The following is an 18,520-nucleotide window of genomic DNA, read 5'->3' as shown; positions in this document are numbered from 1 at the left end:
AGCCAGAATATTACAAAAAGTTCTCGTACTGCCAAATACCTTAGCTACATCCAAAATCAAAACATGAAGCAAACTGAATTTTAGTAGCTCTTATGACACTTATAGTTCAGTAGCTGAAAGCTAATTTGCACTTTATAAGCACACAATCTAGTGCTTATTGAAATTGATATAGTGATTTCCTTTAAGAATGAATCAGTCATATTACTGTCGGCCAATGAGGTTAAAGTCACCTTTCTGCCAAATAGTAATTTTTTCATTTTTAATACGGTTGGCTGATGCCTATTTAACCTTTATTTGTGCATTTGAGAGTTGGTTTTTAAGCGTGTAGAGCTACAAAAAAATGATTTAGGATACAGTTATTGTTTGATATTTTTTAACTCTTTGATACCGTCCTATTTCAACCTCAACCAAAATTATCATGGCCCAAAAATCAACTTTTAAAATATGCTATAAAATAATTTTTCATTAATCAGGCATTTTACATGTATCAAGTGACATAAAACACTTTGGGAGGTGTAACCCAGTTATAAGTGGCCACCTAATCTCATCTATCCATATCAATGTTTCTTCAAGTAACTTACTTTGACCTCTTCAATGCCTTCAAGCCCATGGATAGTAAAGTGAGGAGGAAGTAAGCAGGGAAACATAACCTTAAAGGACTAAGTGAGTGAGGGCTCTTTATCTTCCAAGATGTCATTATAAAAATTACCTTTTATATCAATTGTACCGATTCTCTGTGCTGACCTTTGTTTGGTATTTCCAACTCAACAACTGGATTTCTCAAGAACTATGTTGACTTGTAAATGTACGTGAATGACTATGTGATATAAAAATATTGAATTAATCTTAGCAATAATGTCCACAAATTCTTAATCTACAGTAACAAAAAATTCTAAAATAATTAAATTGAAGACACTATAATTTTATGATTTTTCTGTTTAGCAAGAATAGATTAAATACATATAATCTTTAATAAAATTTGATATTTTAGATGTGTTCGATGGAGGAAGAAAACACAGCCAGTTTGGTGCCATTAGAAATGTTCTGTTGGGGGAACACAGCCAATGGAGAATTGGGTCTGGGAGGCATAGAGGATCATCACATATTGGTCCCAAGGGAACTTCCTTTCAAGAATGTTGATCAAGTCAAATATGGTAAGATAAATTAAATCAAGACTGGGAGTTTAAACTATTGGTAGATTAATTTAATCAGAACATATAAGCCTAGAAGTCTGTTGCATGACTCGTATTTAAGTTTTCTGTAATGCAATTCACAAAATAACTTCTTATAATATATTCCTTCAACGTATAAATATGATTTATTTACCATTGAATTGGGGAGGAATTGAGCTATTGTAAGCTATAGTACTTTCTAATCTACTAGTAGGATTGTGAAGTAGACATTGTTTTATTGGAATGGAGAGCAGTTTTTCAGTTTTCATAATCGCAATCTCCTTATGAAGCGTGAAGTTTGTAAATTTAGTATGGTTTCATTATTTCAATATTATTTACGTTTTTTTTTTATACTAAATAAAATTTTTAATCACTTAGATGCTACAGATGTATCATAATAATCTAACCAATAACCACTATCTAACAAATTATCCTATAGTAAAATGTCGTCAAATATCTCAATCCAACTGTATGAATCTGTTTGTAAAAATATTAAATGATCAAAAACTCTTTAATTTTCAGTAAGTTGTTTAAATTTATTTTATTGCTACTGTTTTGTAATTTTAATCCGAGAAATGAAATATGCAATATGGCAATATTTATGTATAAGTATATTTCTAAAACTATTATTTCCAATCCCGTGTGTGTATATACGAGTACACTATCATCTATTGTCAAAGCCGATTTTTGTTTCGTGGTATTAGTGCGGTTCCATATATTATGTGTAATACAGTTTTGCTCCTGAAACTAGATAGCATTTGACACAAAAATGGCTATCTCACATTTCTAATTTTTGTCAAGTAATCCAAAGGAAGTTTATATACTGGCTGGTACTTGCCAATTGAATCTACACTGGGTACAGCAAAATCCGATTTGTCTCTTCCATTTTGACAAGGTTCAATGGAACTAATTGCAATGAGAGATTTTCAAAATTTTGTCCCAAGGAAAAATAAAATTGTAATTGTAACATTAGTAAAATTTTGTAATTAGGTGAATCACCCATTATATTTTTTGTTACGTCTAAACTAAGAAATGGAATTTGTTATCTGTATTTTGAAATTGATAATGAACTGATATCATATTATCGCACCTGAAGTTCATAACATTTATGTTATTTAGTTGCCTGCGGGAAGTACCACACAGTTTTGGTGACAAGTACAGGATCTGTGTTCTCGTGTGGCAGCAATGATTATGGACAGCTTGGGCATGAGAAACAACAAAAACGTCTTGGTTAGTAGTGTTTTCCTTAAAACATAAACCCTACTATTTAAATGTACTACAATCATGTATTTATTCCAGAACATACTTTCCTAATTATTATTTAAAAGGATCGATAATTATTATCTTTTTAATGTACTGTTTTTTGTACACCAAAAGATACTGTAAAATATACAATGTATCTTTTTAACAGTTGGTAGTCTATAAAAATATAGTTTATCATACTCTTGAAAATAATTAACTCATCTCCCTTTACCAGCAATGTTTAAACTGAAACACAAAGCACTGTTTTTTTTGTGAGGCTGAGGTATAGACAAAGCTACAATAGTCATTACTTCTTTATTTTTTATATAGTAACCATAAAGTACTAATGTAATGCTCAAACCTCACTGCAACCTGAGGTTTTCCTGCCTACTAGTAAAATTAATCTAAAACATTTTAATTCTTAGCTTTTATTTAACATTTGCTGACTGAAGATGACTCTCCATGTGAGGCTAAAATATTTCAAGAACTTAATTGTGTGAGCGATGATTCGACTCTGTATGAACAGGAAAACTTTGACATTAGTAGTTAATCTAAACTAGTTTAATTATAAATTTGTGTTAAGCACTTACTAAATAATAAGTCTTCAATGTTTCTTAGATTTATATTGTTAATACGTTTAGTATTTCTCTCGACTTACAGAAAAAGTGGATGGCCTAGATGCATACAATGTGCGCAATGTCGCCTGCGGAGAGTATCACTCCCTGGCCATCAATGAATGGGGACAGGTGTTCAGCTGGGGGGCTGCCAGATATGGGCAGTTGGGTGAGTACAGTGCCTGTTTGATTTCTAGCAATTTTGTATTAACTCCACTGATAAAAAGTAGAGATAATATTTAATGTAATCATCGCAAATCTGAACAGTAGACAGTTGTGCAGAAGTGCCTTCAGGAGGCTTAGCTTGCTAACTGTACCCAGCTTATATTTTTTTGGAGACTGCATTTTACTGTTTATTTTAAGTGTATATTGACTCAGGGCAGTGATATACACAGATACGAGGCAAGAGCTCAGGTGAGTTTTCAAGCCGAACAGCAGCATTTGTGAACGCCTCCCTTCTGAGGCTGGGATCAAGGTCATTTACAATCTCTCGGAAACACTAAATTTAGAAACCAATAAAAAAAATATAGAGCCCAATCTAAACACTACCTGGTGTTCTGTTTTTGACTCAGTTGGTGAGTTCAAGGAACACACCCAGAATTGATATTCAAGGCAGTGTTGCAATCCTGGGGGTTAATCCCACAAATGTCTGTATGTATGAATATGTGCCTATGTGCACACATATACATGGATTATTAAAAATTCATCGATTTAGTTTTTAAGATAAATACCATCAATAAGTGGTATTAATATAGACAATACAATAAATATTTTCATAAATATATATTGTTAATACTGTAAGTTTATTCTACTCTGTTCTATTCTAGTATGAAAATATACTGTATTTGTAAATTTCATGTAAGACTGTAATGTACGAGGGCTAATCAGAATGTAAGGAACGTTTTGGATCTTTTTAAAACCAAGTACAAGAAAAACGTTTTATTATATGCATGTGAAAGATGGACTAAAATACTACTTTTCTATATAATCACCATACAAACTAAGGTACTTATCATAGTGGTGGACAAGCTTTGAAATTCCTTTTCATAGAATTCTGCTGCCTGTGATCTCCGGCAAATGTCTGGAAAAATCCTTTTTTCTTCACAATCCTTTTATTTTCAATATCCAACTTCAAACAAACAATTGTTTGACTTGTAAAAGGACATTGTGTGTTATTTTCTGATCATTGCAGGTCATGGCGATTGTGAGACTGATTTGCGGAGGCCAAAGATAATCAGGTCTCTGGCCACAAACTTCGTAGTCCAGATCTCTTGTGGCTACAAGCACTGTCTGGCGCTCACTAACAGTAAGTATCTTGTCCACAATTTAGTGTATAGAAATCTCCTGATGTCTGCCTTAAAACATCAAGATGTTATAATGGTCTCATCAATATCTTATATTATTTTAGCCTTATCAATTAATTTTTTATAGTGGAAAATACTTGAACATGAAATAAGTATTTATCCTGGGGAGCTTGGACTGTACAATAAGTGATCGTTTAAATTATAACATTATCAATATGTTTCAAGTACAAGGCATATCCAGAAAAATAAGTGTACTGAGGTTACACAGCCGGAGGGAGTTTTTTTTTCTACATGTGTATTTGTACTGATTCCTCGCCTAAATACATGGCTTCATCCGTTATCTCGATTTGAAGGAAAAAACTCCGGTTGAGGTAAAAAAACTGCATAATTTCAAACAGTGGATTGGAGAGATTGATTTTCATGAATTTTATAGCTTTTCAAAACTCTTGCCTCGTCTCCATTCGTTTCAACTTGTGTTGGTCTGTCAGCTGTTTTGGGACCCACCTCACGAACAGTTTCCGATATCCTATCCGAGTGTTTCTGTATCAGAGATCTGGAGATTTGCAAAAATATCACAGAAAGTCCATCCACAGTTAATCTGCGATTGGTATCAATGAAGCGCATTTCAATTTTTGTCAGAATTTCATCAGTCGCAATTGAAAGTGATCCGCTTCTCTGATCATTATGCACAGATATATGACTGTTTTTAAACTCACTACACAACTTGCAAACTCTTGTATGGTCCATTGGTTTATCACCATATGCAGTTTTTACCTAAATTGCTCAGTTCGGATATAATCTCAGGTATATCCTCTCAGTTTGCTGAGCCACGCATAGTGACTGGCTGTGTTCTGTGTCACCACTCGGTGCTTACTTAACCATTTATGTCACTTTTACTCGAATTTAAATGGCAGTGTTTGACTTTGGCTCTTAAAATGACTGAGATTTAAATGAAATTCTCAAATAATTTACGAAGTTTACTAGCTTCAAGGTTGAAACTTTATTGGTTGGTTATTTATTATTTGCTTTTAACCAAATCAAGTAATTTAAATTATAGGTTGATTTGTTTTAAAAATATTTTTATGTATAGAATAAAAATACAGTCCATCTCAATTAGATCTCTAGTATCAACAGAATATACTCATTTCCATATTTTTAAGTTTGTCTCCTTTAAATGCACTAGTACTTTAACCCTTTGAGTGCCAAGGGCCGATTTAATCGGCCTAGCAACGTTTCCGCATAGTGCCAAGGGCCGACTAGATCGGTCTTTCCAATATTGGTCATCCTGTTGCTAAATATTGACGTATGACATCGTAAAACGTATCAAATTAAAGCCCAAGAAATGTACAACATAATGCACGTAGTGATAGTTTGTATATATATAGTATACAATATTTTTATGTAGCTGATATCTAGAAGGCTGTGGCGCGAACCGCCTGTTGTCACGCTGCAGTCGTTTTGTTTACGTTCAGTTGTTTTCTGCTAGCTGTCTAGTGTGGCTGTGTTGACATTTTGGTTAGTGTTTTAAAAGTTTCCTACTTTCATTACTTTGCCACTCAAAATGCGAGTGCCTCCGGCCATCAGCGCGGGCTTCGGCAGCACCCTTGGTGCTGCCCCGCGCTTATGTCAACGAAAGAAAAACATCCCTCGAGATAGTACCTATTAGTAAAATATCAAATTCTAGAGGGGCTGATCAGAAATATACATTGAATTGTAATGGAAAGGCAATTATGTTCCGTGCAAAAAACTTACTATCATGTGATGCCGCACGGCCTGCCGTAATCGGGATTCTCGAGAAAGATAAGATAACAGCGACAACAATACCGATCACAATACCTGGAAATGCTTGTTGATTGATGGAATGTTAGTTCTGTTACTCAACTACATCGTTTTATGACGTTCTAAGTTAATTGAAAAACGTTTAAGCGTTGGGGGCATATAACGGAATCTGACCGCGAAAATACATTAAAATACATTAATTCATTCTTAGTCTATATGATAAAATGCACAGTTATTTCATCTGAAGGATTTAGTATAATAGGCCTAATGAAATAAGCCCAAAGTAATTTATTTAAGTCTGTTCATAATAAATAAATAAATAACAGTTGTATAATCTACCTTGATTTAATTTCTTAAAACTAGTAAAATATATTTTACATGAACAAGAGTAAGCGTGCATGTTGGTGCAGGTTTTCAGCATTTTGCAGCAATATATTAAAAAAATCAAAACTCAGTTATATATAAATGTATTTTTATGAAACTTGGTACATTTATTCCAACTAACATGGGGAACATAAAATTGGCACATAAAACTAATAAAACAAAAATAAATACTTTTTGTATCTTAAACAAAAAAATGTGTTTTTTTGTTTTTGTATTTTTGTTTACATATATATAAATATATTTTTTTTAAATTTATGGTCAAAATATATATATAGACCAAATTGTAGCCTGTATCTTGCCCTAAATAATAAAGCAAAAAGTGTCCCATTATGTTAAGTTTTAAGGAAGGTGTTAATTTTTTAGTAAAATACTGCAGTAACATAAAATAGTGCTTGGCACTGAGGGGAATGGCCTGTCACAAATGATTGGCACTGGCTGCATGACCTCCACCACTTCGCGTGGCACTCAAAGGGTTAAACTTTAACAAGTAGATGGTATACACTTTAGTAACAACAGAGACACTGACAGTTGGATAACAAATAATTCTAAATGATGTTTTACTATGGTATGTGAATAGTGAAATATTAATTTAGTTACGTATTTGGCTGAGAGATTGCAGCACTTTCCAGCCACAACTGATTAATGATTGAATTTTATTACTGCGTAGTATAGTGGCCTGATGAGCAGAATGAAAAAACAGCATGGGCCAGAAGGTGTGGCCCACCAAGCTGAGGGACAGGATATGGTCATAATAAATTAATGACCTGACTGATCTAAGGCAGAGAACAGCCATGGCCACTGTTGTGACCAGACAATATGAGAAGCCTATTATGTGATTTTTAATGCTGTTCTCAAAGAGTTAATTTTTAATTATTGTTCTGAGTTAATTGAGATATTACTGTAGATATATCAATAATAAATTCTTACCTTTATTTTCCATATACTGTATTATCACATAGTTTTTTGCATTTTCACAAAAAGATTTTCATACATCTACATATTTTAATATCAGCACAGCATTATGCAAGTATTAAAAGTTATTGTGTTATATTATGAAGAAAAGAGACTTGACAAATTATGGCCTATTGCTTGCCATAAATATAAGGTGTTTTTGTATCAAGCTATTTTTCTGTCACCTTCAACCATTTTTTCTACATATATACAGACTACAGGAGAAGTAATTTAACCGAAAATCAGGTTAGCTATAACTTGTAATATCACACCACCGTTCCAAATACAGACCCAAACTATAACTTCTGGGATATTTAACCCCAGAGATACAATTCAAAACATCTGGACTACTGGACAACTTAGATTAGATAAGCAGTGATATTGAGAGATAAACAATGTTGCTCACCGGCCTGCAGCAGTTACTGACTATTGCCACACCTAATATGTATAAGTGTATATATATATAAGTGTATATATATATATATATATATATATATATATATATTTACGGAAACGAGGCACTTGATGGTCCTGTGTTATACAGCGACCCATGCAGGTCCATCAAGCCCCCTATTTAAACCTTCATATAACCGTATTATGAATTGGTTCTCAGCATACATTTATGTTTTATAACTTGCTTGATAAATGTATGCTAATATTTTTTAATAAATAAAAACTTTTGTCCACATGCTGGTCCGCGTGTAATGAGCGGTCCATGTTGGTCCATTTTATACACCGTACAATTAAGCGGTACATGTTGGTCCACGGGTCGTGTGGTTGGTGGTGGGATAAAGAGGGGAAGGGACCTGCATCTGCCTTTTGATTGTAAATTATTGAAAGGACCTGGACTTGCCTTTCGTTTGTAAAACTCCAAGTTATAAAGCATTAATTTCACATATTTTATTTAATTTTAAGGTAATCAATAATATTACCTTAGGTGAATGTAACAGAATTTCTTGGATAATCATTAATATTAAAACATAAATTGCTGTTGTATCCGATCTGTGACCTCCTTATTGCCCACAAACATTTATTGTATTTCATAATATTAAAGATGCAATTCAATATAATGACGTTTTCTATATCATACGCATTAAATAGATTTTCAGTTTAAATTATTTTCCCATTTATAATTATTAATAGATATGGTAATGCGCATGTTTTAATGTAAGTAAAATTTATCTACGCTGTGCATTTTTGTCATAATACTGTTTTTTAATTTGTTAATGGGTCACGTTCCTAAAGTAAATTTAACATAAAAGTTAATTGACAGTGCCTGGTTTAAACACGGAGAATACTATGCTTCAAGCATCTCAATTATTGCTGGGTAGTTGTGTGGTCAGCAAATCAGCGAAAGGATTTAATTGAAATAGATAAAATAACAGTTTTATTTTGCCAGAACATCACAAATTTTATAGCACTCTTCAAAGTAATTTTTATATTAAAATTTTTAACATCTACATCACATATATCACCTTAACACACTAAAAGAATGTAAACATTCTACATTAATAATATTTTAAAAATAATACACCAATCATCAATGATGAACTTAAATCTAAGAATTGTTTCAAATTTAAACTAATGTTCGAATATGATCGGGGACCAGGAATGTATACACGTATAGGCCTACTAATTCCATACTAACTGCTGAATTAAATCTACCAATTTATAACCAGCTATTACTATAAGATAACCAGCAACGTATTTATCTCCTAAAATTATAAATACGGAATGAGATGAAAATATGAAATTGATGAGTGAAATTTTGGGCTGCTTCATTTAAAAATGGATCTTGGGAGACGATGAACGTTCGAGACGTCCAAAAACTGCAACTACCCATGAAAATCATCGACAAAGTTAACCAAATGGTGCTAGACGACCACCGAATTAAAGCGAAAAAATATATCACAGGTTATATTTCTAAAGAACGTGTCTATCACATTTTAAATCAACATTTAGGCATAAAAAAGCTGTCCGCGCGCGTTTAATGTCGCGTTTGCTCACGTTAGACCAAAAAGATTTTAGGATGAACATTTCCAACGCTCTTCTATGCATCCAATCCGTCTATATGTTTAGGCGAAATAATCCAAATGCGCTGATTAATTACTGTAGATAAAAACTTGACTACACTATTATACACCCGAAAGAAAAATACAAAAGGGGAACCGACTCAAAAAAAAGAAAAAATGCTGCTTTTTTGGTTGGGAAAGAGATGATGACTGTTTATGCGATATAATAAAATTAATTTAATCGATTAGCTTCAAAAAGGAAAACCATTACAGGAGCATACTATCCATAATTACTTGACAAGGTAAAGGTAGAAAATTTTTAAAGAAACGCCCACATTTGTATAAAAAGAATATAATGTTTCACCAAGGCTACGAACCTTCTCGTCCCTTAGTGGTTATGATGGCGAAAATCCATGAATTACGGATTTAACTGCATAACCATCCGTCTTAAGGCCTTTTCACACTGCAATCCACAGCGTCCATGGATGTCCTTGGATGTCCATCGACGCCTTGGACGTGCCATTTTACACTGCATGTGGACATATTTGTAGTAGATGTGTCATTTCCCCCGTCTACTCTTACAAACAGTCTTCGACAAAGAGATGATGTCTTCTAACGTGTCGTGGTGTAGTGATAGGTTTTGTGAAGACGTACAGTGGCTTGATTGTCAAAGTAGCAGTAGTGACGAAGAAGCAGTACTGTTATACAGTCATACAAATAGATCTAAATGGGTTCACCCGATAAACAAAAAACGAGAAAGGTTTGGTGAGTACCACACTTTAATACGCGATCTCAAGTTAGATGACGACAGGTTCAAGACCTATTTTAGATTAAATAAGGACGAGTTCGAAGAAGTTTTGTCAATTATTGATGAAGAAATCTCGAAAAAGGATACAAACTGCCGGAAAGCGATTAGTAGTCGAGAACGCCTTGCCTTGTGGGTCGACTGCGCATGCGCGTCCACTCGGATGTTCCAAGCTGATCGCTCCGAGAGCGATCTATGTGGACGCGTCCAAGACGTCCTAGGACATACGTGGATATCCATGTACGCCAGTTTGAATGGTCCCATTAAAATACATGTTAAGCAATTTTTTTCCATTCCCGTCCGTAGATGTCCATGGATGCCAGTGTGAAATGGCCTTTACTCACCAGCTCTGATCCCAAGCGAATTCTTTTCGTTCCTTCATCTCAAAATTGAGCTCGGAGGACAAAGATGATCGTCTAATGAAGAGGCAATCACCTTCGTGAACAATTATTTTTCAGAAAAAATATTCCGATTACAATTTTTACGGGTTACATAGATGGTGTCGCTGATAGAAGTGCGTAGAGTAAACAAAGATACTATGTTGATTTTTTTATTTCACAAATGATGTCATGTTTGTTAGGTCGGAAACTTTTCAGACCACTCTCGTAGATATAAAGCTTTATTAATGGCTTTTAAGACCTACATACATTGAATGTATAAAATATTTGTCAAGTTCGTAAATTAGGACCAAAAGAAGCGGATGGATATCAAAATTTTATTTTTGTACGTAATTTAGAACTTCAGGAAAGGACAAAGTATTTCATAAATAATTACTTATTTATAATTCCACATATCTTAAAAATGTCTATATTTAAATCAAATATAATTTAACAATTTTATTGTGAATAAAATAAAAATATTCCCACAAGCCACAGCACGTACGGTAAAATGTATTATCCTTATTATCAGTGATTTTTAGGCCTAGATGTAACATGAAGGTATTAATAATATTATAAATGGAAAAGTGCTTATGTTTTGTATGTTTTGCTTTCACGCTTTAACTATTTAACCCATTGTACTGCAATTTTACGTAGACATTCTTAGGGTTCCCTGGATGATGAGTATATGCATATTCTTATTTCAAAAATCTGTTCGGGCTACGCCCTACTGGTCTATAAAATAGCTAAAAATCCCATTTTCCGTCTCTACAGTTACAAAAATTAGTTATTTAAAAGAGCCTCTTAAATGTCAACTGTTTTAAAATATTACAGGTGCGAAATTTTCACATTGATTATTTTATGATCATCATTATAAATTTCTTTGTGTTAGGGAACCGCCCCAAATAGAGAATGGTGTGAACGTACCGATAAAAAGGTTAAAAAATATATATTTTTTAATAAATTTCAACGTTTTTTACACACCTAATGCTTAAGCCAAATAAGGTTGCTTTACTCATATGTGCATTGCACTTGATTAGGGGGTCTAGCCAAATAAACTCTCCCTCCCCAATTCTTTCACATTCATACACACGATAATAATACCTTGCTCAAGTCGTTGTAAAGAATGCTAATTATCTTTTAGTATATTTTTAATGAAAACGAATTCAAGATATTTCTATAGATTTAAGCACTACACGACACAGTAATAACAGCTAAAATATACTCTTATGGGATAAATATAGAAGAGGTTTCCAATGTTGCTTGATTTTGAAAATTCAACGCCGCGCCTTAGTTTTTCGTATATAGTTGTGTTATGTATTATGTATATAGCTCTGTTATGTAAATGCGATGGATAAACACTCAGTAAATCGCGTTAAATCACTGCTTCCATCATAGAGTTTAGAATATTTGTTTGCACTAAGTCTGGTGCATAAATCTAAAAGCAAGGCATTCTTAAAAGTGTGTCACGAAGTTCTGTGTCTGATAGTTCTTATGATCCCTAACCAAATATGTCCTATAAGGAACTGACACCTATTTGATTGGATTTAAACCCTATCAACATTTAAACGCTACGGGATGCCAATGCACAATACTGTTTCTTATTTACCATTAAATGTTAAACATATAGTGTAACTTTAGATGTTAACCTTTCACTTAACCCATTTCGTTTATAATTACCTGCATTTTGTCCAACGATCATACTTGCATTCCTTTCTCCAAATAACATATAAATGTTTCCGTCTTATTGCAAGAAACCAGTAAATACTAATTTAAAGTTACTAAACACGGGAGGAAGTAATTCCTCACTACACAATGATCATCAAATCATAGATATCTCCAAGTAGAATAATAAGAACACTCAGCAAATCTGTTCACACTCTACATTGTCATTTGTAAAATCGAGGTCTCGTTATACTCTGCATTAACAGAAGGTTTAACAAAGGCAACACGTGTAATAGCTTTTCACATATTACCTTAATATAAGTCGTAAGAGAATAAGTTAATAATATAGGGATACAGCACGTATGTGTAAATGAGAAAATGTTTGTGATGAAGTCTAAATTAAACGGCCGATGCCGACGATAAAAAGTGAATTTTGTACAGTACGTAGATTAATAGTACTTCAGGACGTGACATTTCTTAATTAATGAGTTGAGGAAATTAAATTTGTTAAGATTAAATATAGCTTTAAAATGTTTAACAAAATATTTAAATAGCTAAAAAATGTTTTATAAATAAATTCATGACATTTTATTCAGCCAGACTACTTGCACCTAAAAATTCATATCTTTATCATCAACAGTTTTTAGTTCTGGTTATGAGATTAATCTGAATATCTTTTTTAACCCAAAATTGCAGTATTAGGAATAATCAAAAAGTCAACCTTAAAGATCGGCTGCCAACATAGAGTTAAGTGGGAGCGAGCGTTAGTTATTGAAGTGTTTTAGAAAAACTCAGGAATGAATCCCTGACCTAGTGCAGGAGGTGCTAACCACGGTCAAGGCATGCCGGACAAGAGTACTATTGTCGCGTCGTAGTGGTAGTAAGAGTACTATATTGGTCAGCGGGGCGGATGTTCATTCTTTGCCATTCGACTGCTCGCTCTTTCTCCCCCGAGAGATGAAGGTCTGTGTCACTCTATAGAGTTTGGTTAGGCACTAGCCAGAGAGTGGTAATAACACTAATACCTTTGTTTCGTATTGCACACAAAACTTGTATACAAAATTGTATACTATAGATTAATAATACCTCATATTTTCTATTGAGTAATTATTTGGGCAAGATATTCATAAAATAAATAATAACTAAAGAAGAAGTTATCAACATACAAAAAGGAAATATTTGTATCGTGAATGCTTAGCTGTTAGCTGTAATATTTTTAGGAAAGGGGTAAATTTATTTAATTAACAATAAATTCAACATTTTCAAAAATAATATTTTGGCCTGACAAATTGCCCCCTTGTGCATACTGGTATGTCTAAATTACTACAATGATTTTTGTATGTATCAAAGGAATTTTATATTGTGGAAATTAGCATTTCTTTGTTATACTCTTTATTTGGTCGAAAGGTTTTAACAAATATCACACAGGTAGAACACATTTTATAATATTCTTTTTAATATGCACTGTTAAGATATTATAATTGCGTTATCGTCTTCAATTCAAGAGTATTGTCTTATTGAGCTGTCTTCTCTGGAGCGGTTCCCTGAAATTTATAACTCCAGGCTATCACTTTCCAGATAATAAACGCGCCACTCAGAACACTCAACCATTGAAAACCGTTGGCCTAACATAACATAATCTTACATGATGTTCCATTCCAATTGGCTAATTAAATAGCAATATAATGAAAAATGTGTCATAAAGCAATCATTTTCCAAACTCCTGCCTATCATGAAAATTTATATTGGACTAAAATCCTAATTACAGTTAAATTATTGACATGCCTAGATATTAACTTCTTCATCATTCAGCTAACGCACTTTTCCCTATGTACAGTGTCATAAACATCGTTAAAAAATTCAATACCCATGCGATAATTTTAATACACGCTGTTCTAATGTATTGATAGACTTTACCAACCACGTCATTCATGAGAGGGCGCAATGAAAGCTGATTAAAAAGAGGAAGGAAATTACTTTGCTTGTTCTCAATTTATTTATACAATCATATTTAGTATTATTGCCAGATTTAGGAACTACATTGGATTTTTGTATCAATAAAAAAGGTCATGGATGTATTTAAATATAAAACTATAGACTTTAATAGATGATTCTACGAGTTTTTCACTCCGGAAGCAAACCGATATGAACCTCCGGAAATTCGTCTGAGTCGTCCCGAATCTGCTTTGCCGGCCGAATCTCGATAAACAATATAATAATATTTCATATTACTCTATATTTAATTCTTATAAAACATTTATCAAAGGTTTTAAATTCAATCCCATCATTCCCCATCAAAAACAACACCATACTTTGCTGCTTTTGTATTAAGGACATTTTAATAAATCATTATTACCAGTTTTCCTTAAAACATTTTCTCAATAAATATTATAGACTTGAAACTGTGCCATAACTCCTATCACACAATAAAATTCTCAAATCTGCTACTTACAAATTAAAAAATAATTTTAAAATACCATTTGACATACACTCTTGAGTCTTTCGCCTAGCTGACCACTGTGACCCTGGCTTATCTCGTCACTTTACAGGAAAAGTCAATTTTTTTTCTTTGGTACTTAGTGCAGGACACTGTCAATATTAGCACTACCAACAAAACATTTACTATATTCTACATTTAATGAAACTTTACAGTATAAAACATGTAAACAACAAAAACACAAAAACCACGAAATTCCTTGAAATGTAGCTAGATCGGGGTTTTGACTTGGGATAATCACATCGACCACGCATGTGCAGAAATTGCATCAGAAATTTTTGCTCTTCGCAACTTGGCACAGTATTGCTTCATCGGAGTCTTGAAAACGGCATATTTTTGAAAAATATATCCTCATCTAGGGTATGGAATTAAACTCTGGGTAGCTGTGCAAAACACAAATTGGAACGGGTATTCAGACTCCAAAAAAAGAACTGTGAGAATGATTTTTGGTTTGAGAGCCAGAGAGTCATGCAGAGATGCTTTTAGGTAGGTCATTACGGTTTATTGCAAAAACTTATCTGGCAATTCTTTCACCGTTCTTGATTTTAGAGGCATTAGTGATTTTAATTCATCCTGCACAGTTTGTATAAATTCCTAAACTGGGAATGACGTTTTAGATTTAAAAACAGATTGCATTTACGTGTTAGGACAATAATTTTGCTTTATAAAGATCCATTTTTGCACTTATTTAATGTTATCGAGATTTGTAGTAGTATTTGGATAATATGTAACTAAAAATGTAGTTATCTCAAATATTTTCCCCGTGAAAACGATTGTTTTTAACACTAAATAAACTTTGAATAAATAACTATTTACAAATAGTTTAAAATATTTTACCAATGTGTGAATTCCTATATTTAAAAAATTATTAGAATAAAAGTACCAACTATGCTTACCCTTGAATAGCAATGAATTTTCTATAATTTGCGAGCGGATGTGACAAGTGTATCGTTAAAACATGTGACATTTGAGTCAAACAGCAAGAAGAAGTGAATAAATTCTTGATTTGCTTATCATTTTTAATTCTTCATGTTTAGTTCATGATTCTTAAACCTTTTATCACCGGGTAAAAAATATACATGATTATTAAACATACATTCAGTAGGCTATAACTTCGTACCTGACTGAGCGAGTACAAAAAAACAAGGCGATCACAACATAAGTAATTACTGCAGCTGCCGTCTTATTGTCGTCTGGTAGATGCAAAGATCCCATTCGGCAAGACAAATTTTAAATTGCGCAGTTATCTATCTAGTAGTTGTATACATAAATGGTTGGAAGATTCGGCTTTGCTATCGTCTGTTCAGTAAAGAATGACCATCAGTGCACTTTGCTATATCAGTTAGGACGGCCATAAACTTACCGTCATTAAAATTCTGACCACCGCCGCAAATTATATAAACACCATGGTTTTGATATCAAAAGGGGTTTTTTGGTTATAGTTTAAGGGAAATTTATTTTTCATAAGGTTTCAATGTGATATCAATGCAGCAGAGTACGGTGGCCCGACCTAGTTGTAGTGTTAGCGTATTCGTTGCCGGACCTAATACTTTCAAGTAATAATAGCGCAAAATCAATTCTCCTCTGTGACCGCTGCATCGTTTATTAGTACAATCGTTCTTCTCTATACCGAATTTCCTCCTTATTCTGTTTCATAAGATTAGTATTGAATAGTCACCTATGTAGACGGTATGAAATTGGTATGCAAAGCAAAATGTGCAAGGCCCCATGGCAAAATCTGACTCAGATGCGTGGCCGGAAGCCAACTAGTGTTACTTCTTTAAAGCAATGAAATTATCTAGATGCAAATATAAATTAATGACTAAACTGAAGGCTCTTTAATATATTTTTTTTAAAAGAGGGATTGGTACCCGATGAAAGCGACCTTTGAAAAACGTAGCCGCGTTAAGTTTGTCCGCTATTTTATTTCAATAAGGCAGTAGATATGTTAAAATTAGCCTCCATATGAGAGGTATTACAGTCTATTGAACATATTAACGAAAAGGGGAAGGCTTTGTCCAGTTTGGAATGCCTATTCTATTAAATTTGCGTTCTTAGAATACTGATCTGGAACAACCATCATACGATAAACAAACTACAAGGCTAAACGTGGCGGCAGTAGTTTTAAACTGAGGCATCGCCGGGTTGATCTCATTTCGTGGAAATTTAGACTAACAACGTGGCTGATTGTGCATGTACCTTTTACATCAATGGTTTGAATTTTAATAAGAGTGCGTTTGTGGTTATTTCAACCAAAATGCCAAAGCGCTGATGGTCAGTTACAACAGGCCGACGACGAAACCGGCCCTTCCGAACCGGGCGGTGTGGCTCGCCTGGGTTGACCATTCAGGGTTCCTGTGTCGTGAGTCCTATTTTAAATCGATACTCCGAGCGCCGCGGGGGGACTACCTGCCCGGACTGACCTGACTTGCAGAGTCCCAAGTATCAGGAAGTCCTTCTAGAGAGAAAGACACACTAAGGTAAATATTTTTGAATTGAGGACAAGTCTGCAATTTCAAATATCACAGCAGGACAGATTATAAAGTATAATTAAATTACATTCTAACCAATATAGGTTAAAATTTTTCCGATATACTATTAATACGAAGGCATTATATTTACTGTAAATACAACTGCACAAATTTTTTGACTAAAAATCAGTAATTGTATGTGTTTCCGCCGCCTTGTATGTGAGTGGTTGACCTCCATTGTCTAGGTTTGGGGTCCACACACAAAGTGTGACACAAACACGTTAGAGCGATAGGGAAATAACCACCATAAAAGTTAATGCTCATATACGAATATAAATGGACAAAATAATCTATTTAGTTTGTTGACGATTTTAATTTCAATATTTTAATTATGCCACAGACTCTAATGTCATATTAGATATTCTTTTTATTTACAGTTTTATACAAACTATTAGTCATCAAACTGAGATCTGACAAAAAGATAGATCTGAGATCATAGTGTATTTCCTCCCCAGGCACGGAATATACAACATTTTTGTAAATCTGTTTCGTAGCACATTAGCATTTTATTTTTCATTTTCTTAGAAATAAATACGTTGATACGCTGAAAAAGTAAAACTGAGAGTTTTTAGTAAGAAAACTAACGAAAAACAATGCATAATAAAAATTGGAGTAGTGTTATCGATCTATTGATGTTAGATCGTTAGAGAAATCGTTAAATCGTTAATATGTCTTCGAAACTATTAGAGACTATTTAAACAAACCTAACTTATCAATTTGCAAGAAGCTCATTTTTTAAATAATTTTTTTATTAATAGACTAAAACTTCAAGATACTTTATATCTTACAATGCAATGGCCCAATAGAATTAATAGTTATTATTAGTTAAAGAAGTTTTAACTAACATAGAGTAGATTTTGACAGGTGGGAACAGTTTTGAGTGCAACTTGGAAAATTGTTACTAATTCTAATTCATAATCTTCGTGATATAAACGTGATATGTAAGATTTTAAACTCAACGAATTTATCTCGCACGATCTAAAAGAAATTTCTATAGTAAAACTATAATACTAACTTTATGGACTGCTCGGCTACATATAATTCGAATTACCTTTATTCCAGTAAAAATTTAATTTAATTTAATTTATTTGTTTCCAAACAATACATACATACATTTGACTTACAGAAATTGTAAAAAGATCATTGTACTGCAATAATTCCTGCAGATACTCCACGTCGTTGTTCTT

At 33.3% G+C, this 18,520-nt stretch overlaps 1 protein-coding gene across 1 annotated transcript in view; it reads left to right on the top strand.

The window, feature by feature from the left end:
- Positions 1-991: 991 nt before the first annotated feature.
- Positions 992-18,520, top strand: part of LOC124373241 (probable E3 ubiquitin-protein ligase HERC4) — a gene marked incomplete at both ends in the record, with an annotated part of 32,548 nt that continues 15,019 nt past the window's right edge. Inside the window, 4 exons of the mRNA XM_046831628.1 lie at positions 992-1,154; positions 2,292-2,402; positions 3,075-3,197; positions 4,221-4,334. Of these exons, the coding sequence (XP_046687584.1) occupies positions 992-1,154; positions 2,292-2,402; positions 3,075-3,197; positions 4,221-4,334 (511 nt within the window). The remainder of the gene's footprint in view (positions 1,155-2,291; positions 2,403-3,074; positions 3,198-4,220; positions 4,335-18,520) is intronic.

This window comes from Homalodisca vitripennis, unplaced genomic scaffold (assembly GCF_021130785.1).
Source record: "Homalodisca vitripennis isolate AUS2020 unplaced genomic scaffold, UT_GWSS_2.1 ScUCBcl_5138;HRSCAF=11729, whole genome shotgun sequence".
In the NCBI taxonomy this organism is placed as follows: Eukaryota; Metazoa; Arthropoda; class Insecta; order Hemiptera; family Cicadellidae; genus Homalodisca; species Homalodisca vitripennis.
Note: the sequence above shows the minus strand (reverse complement) of the source record. Positions and strands in the feature narration are given on the sequence as shown.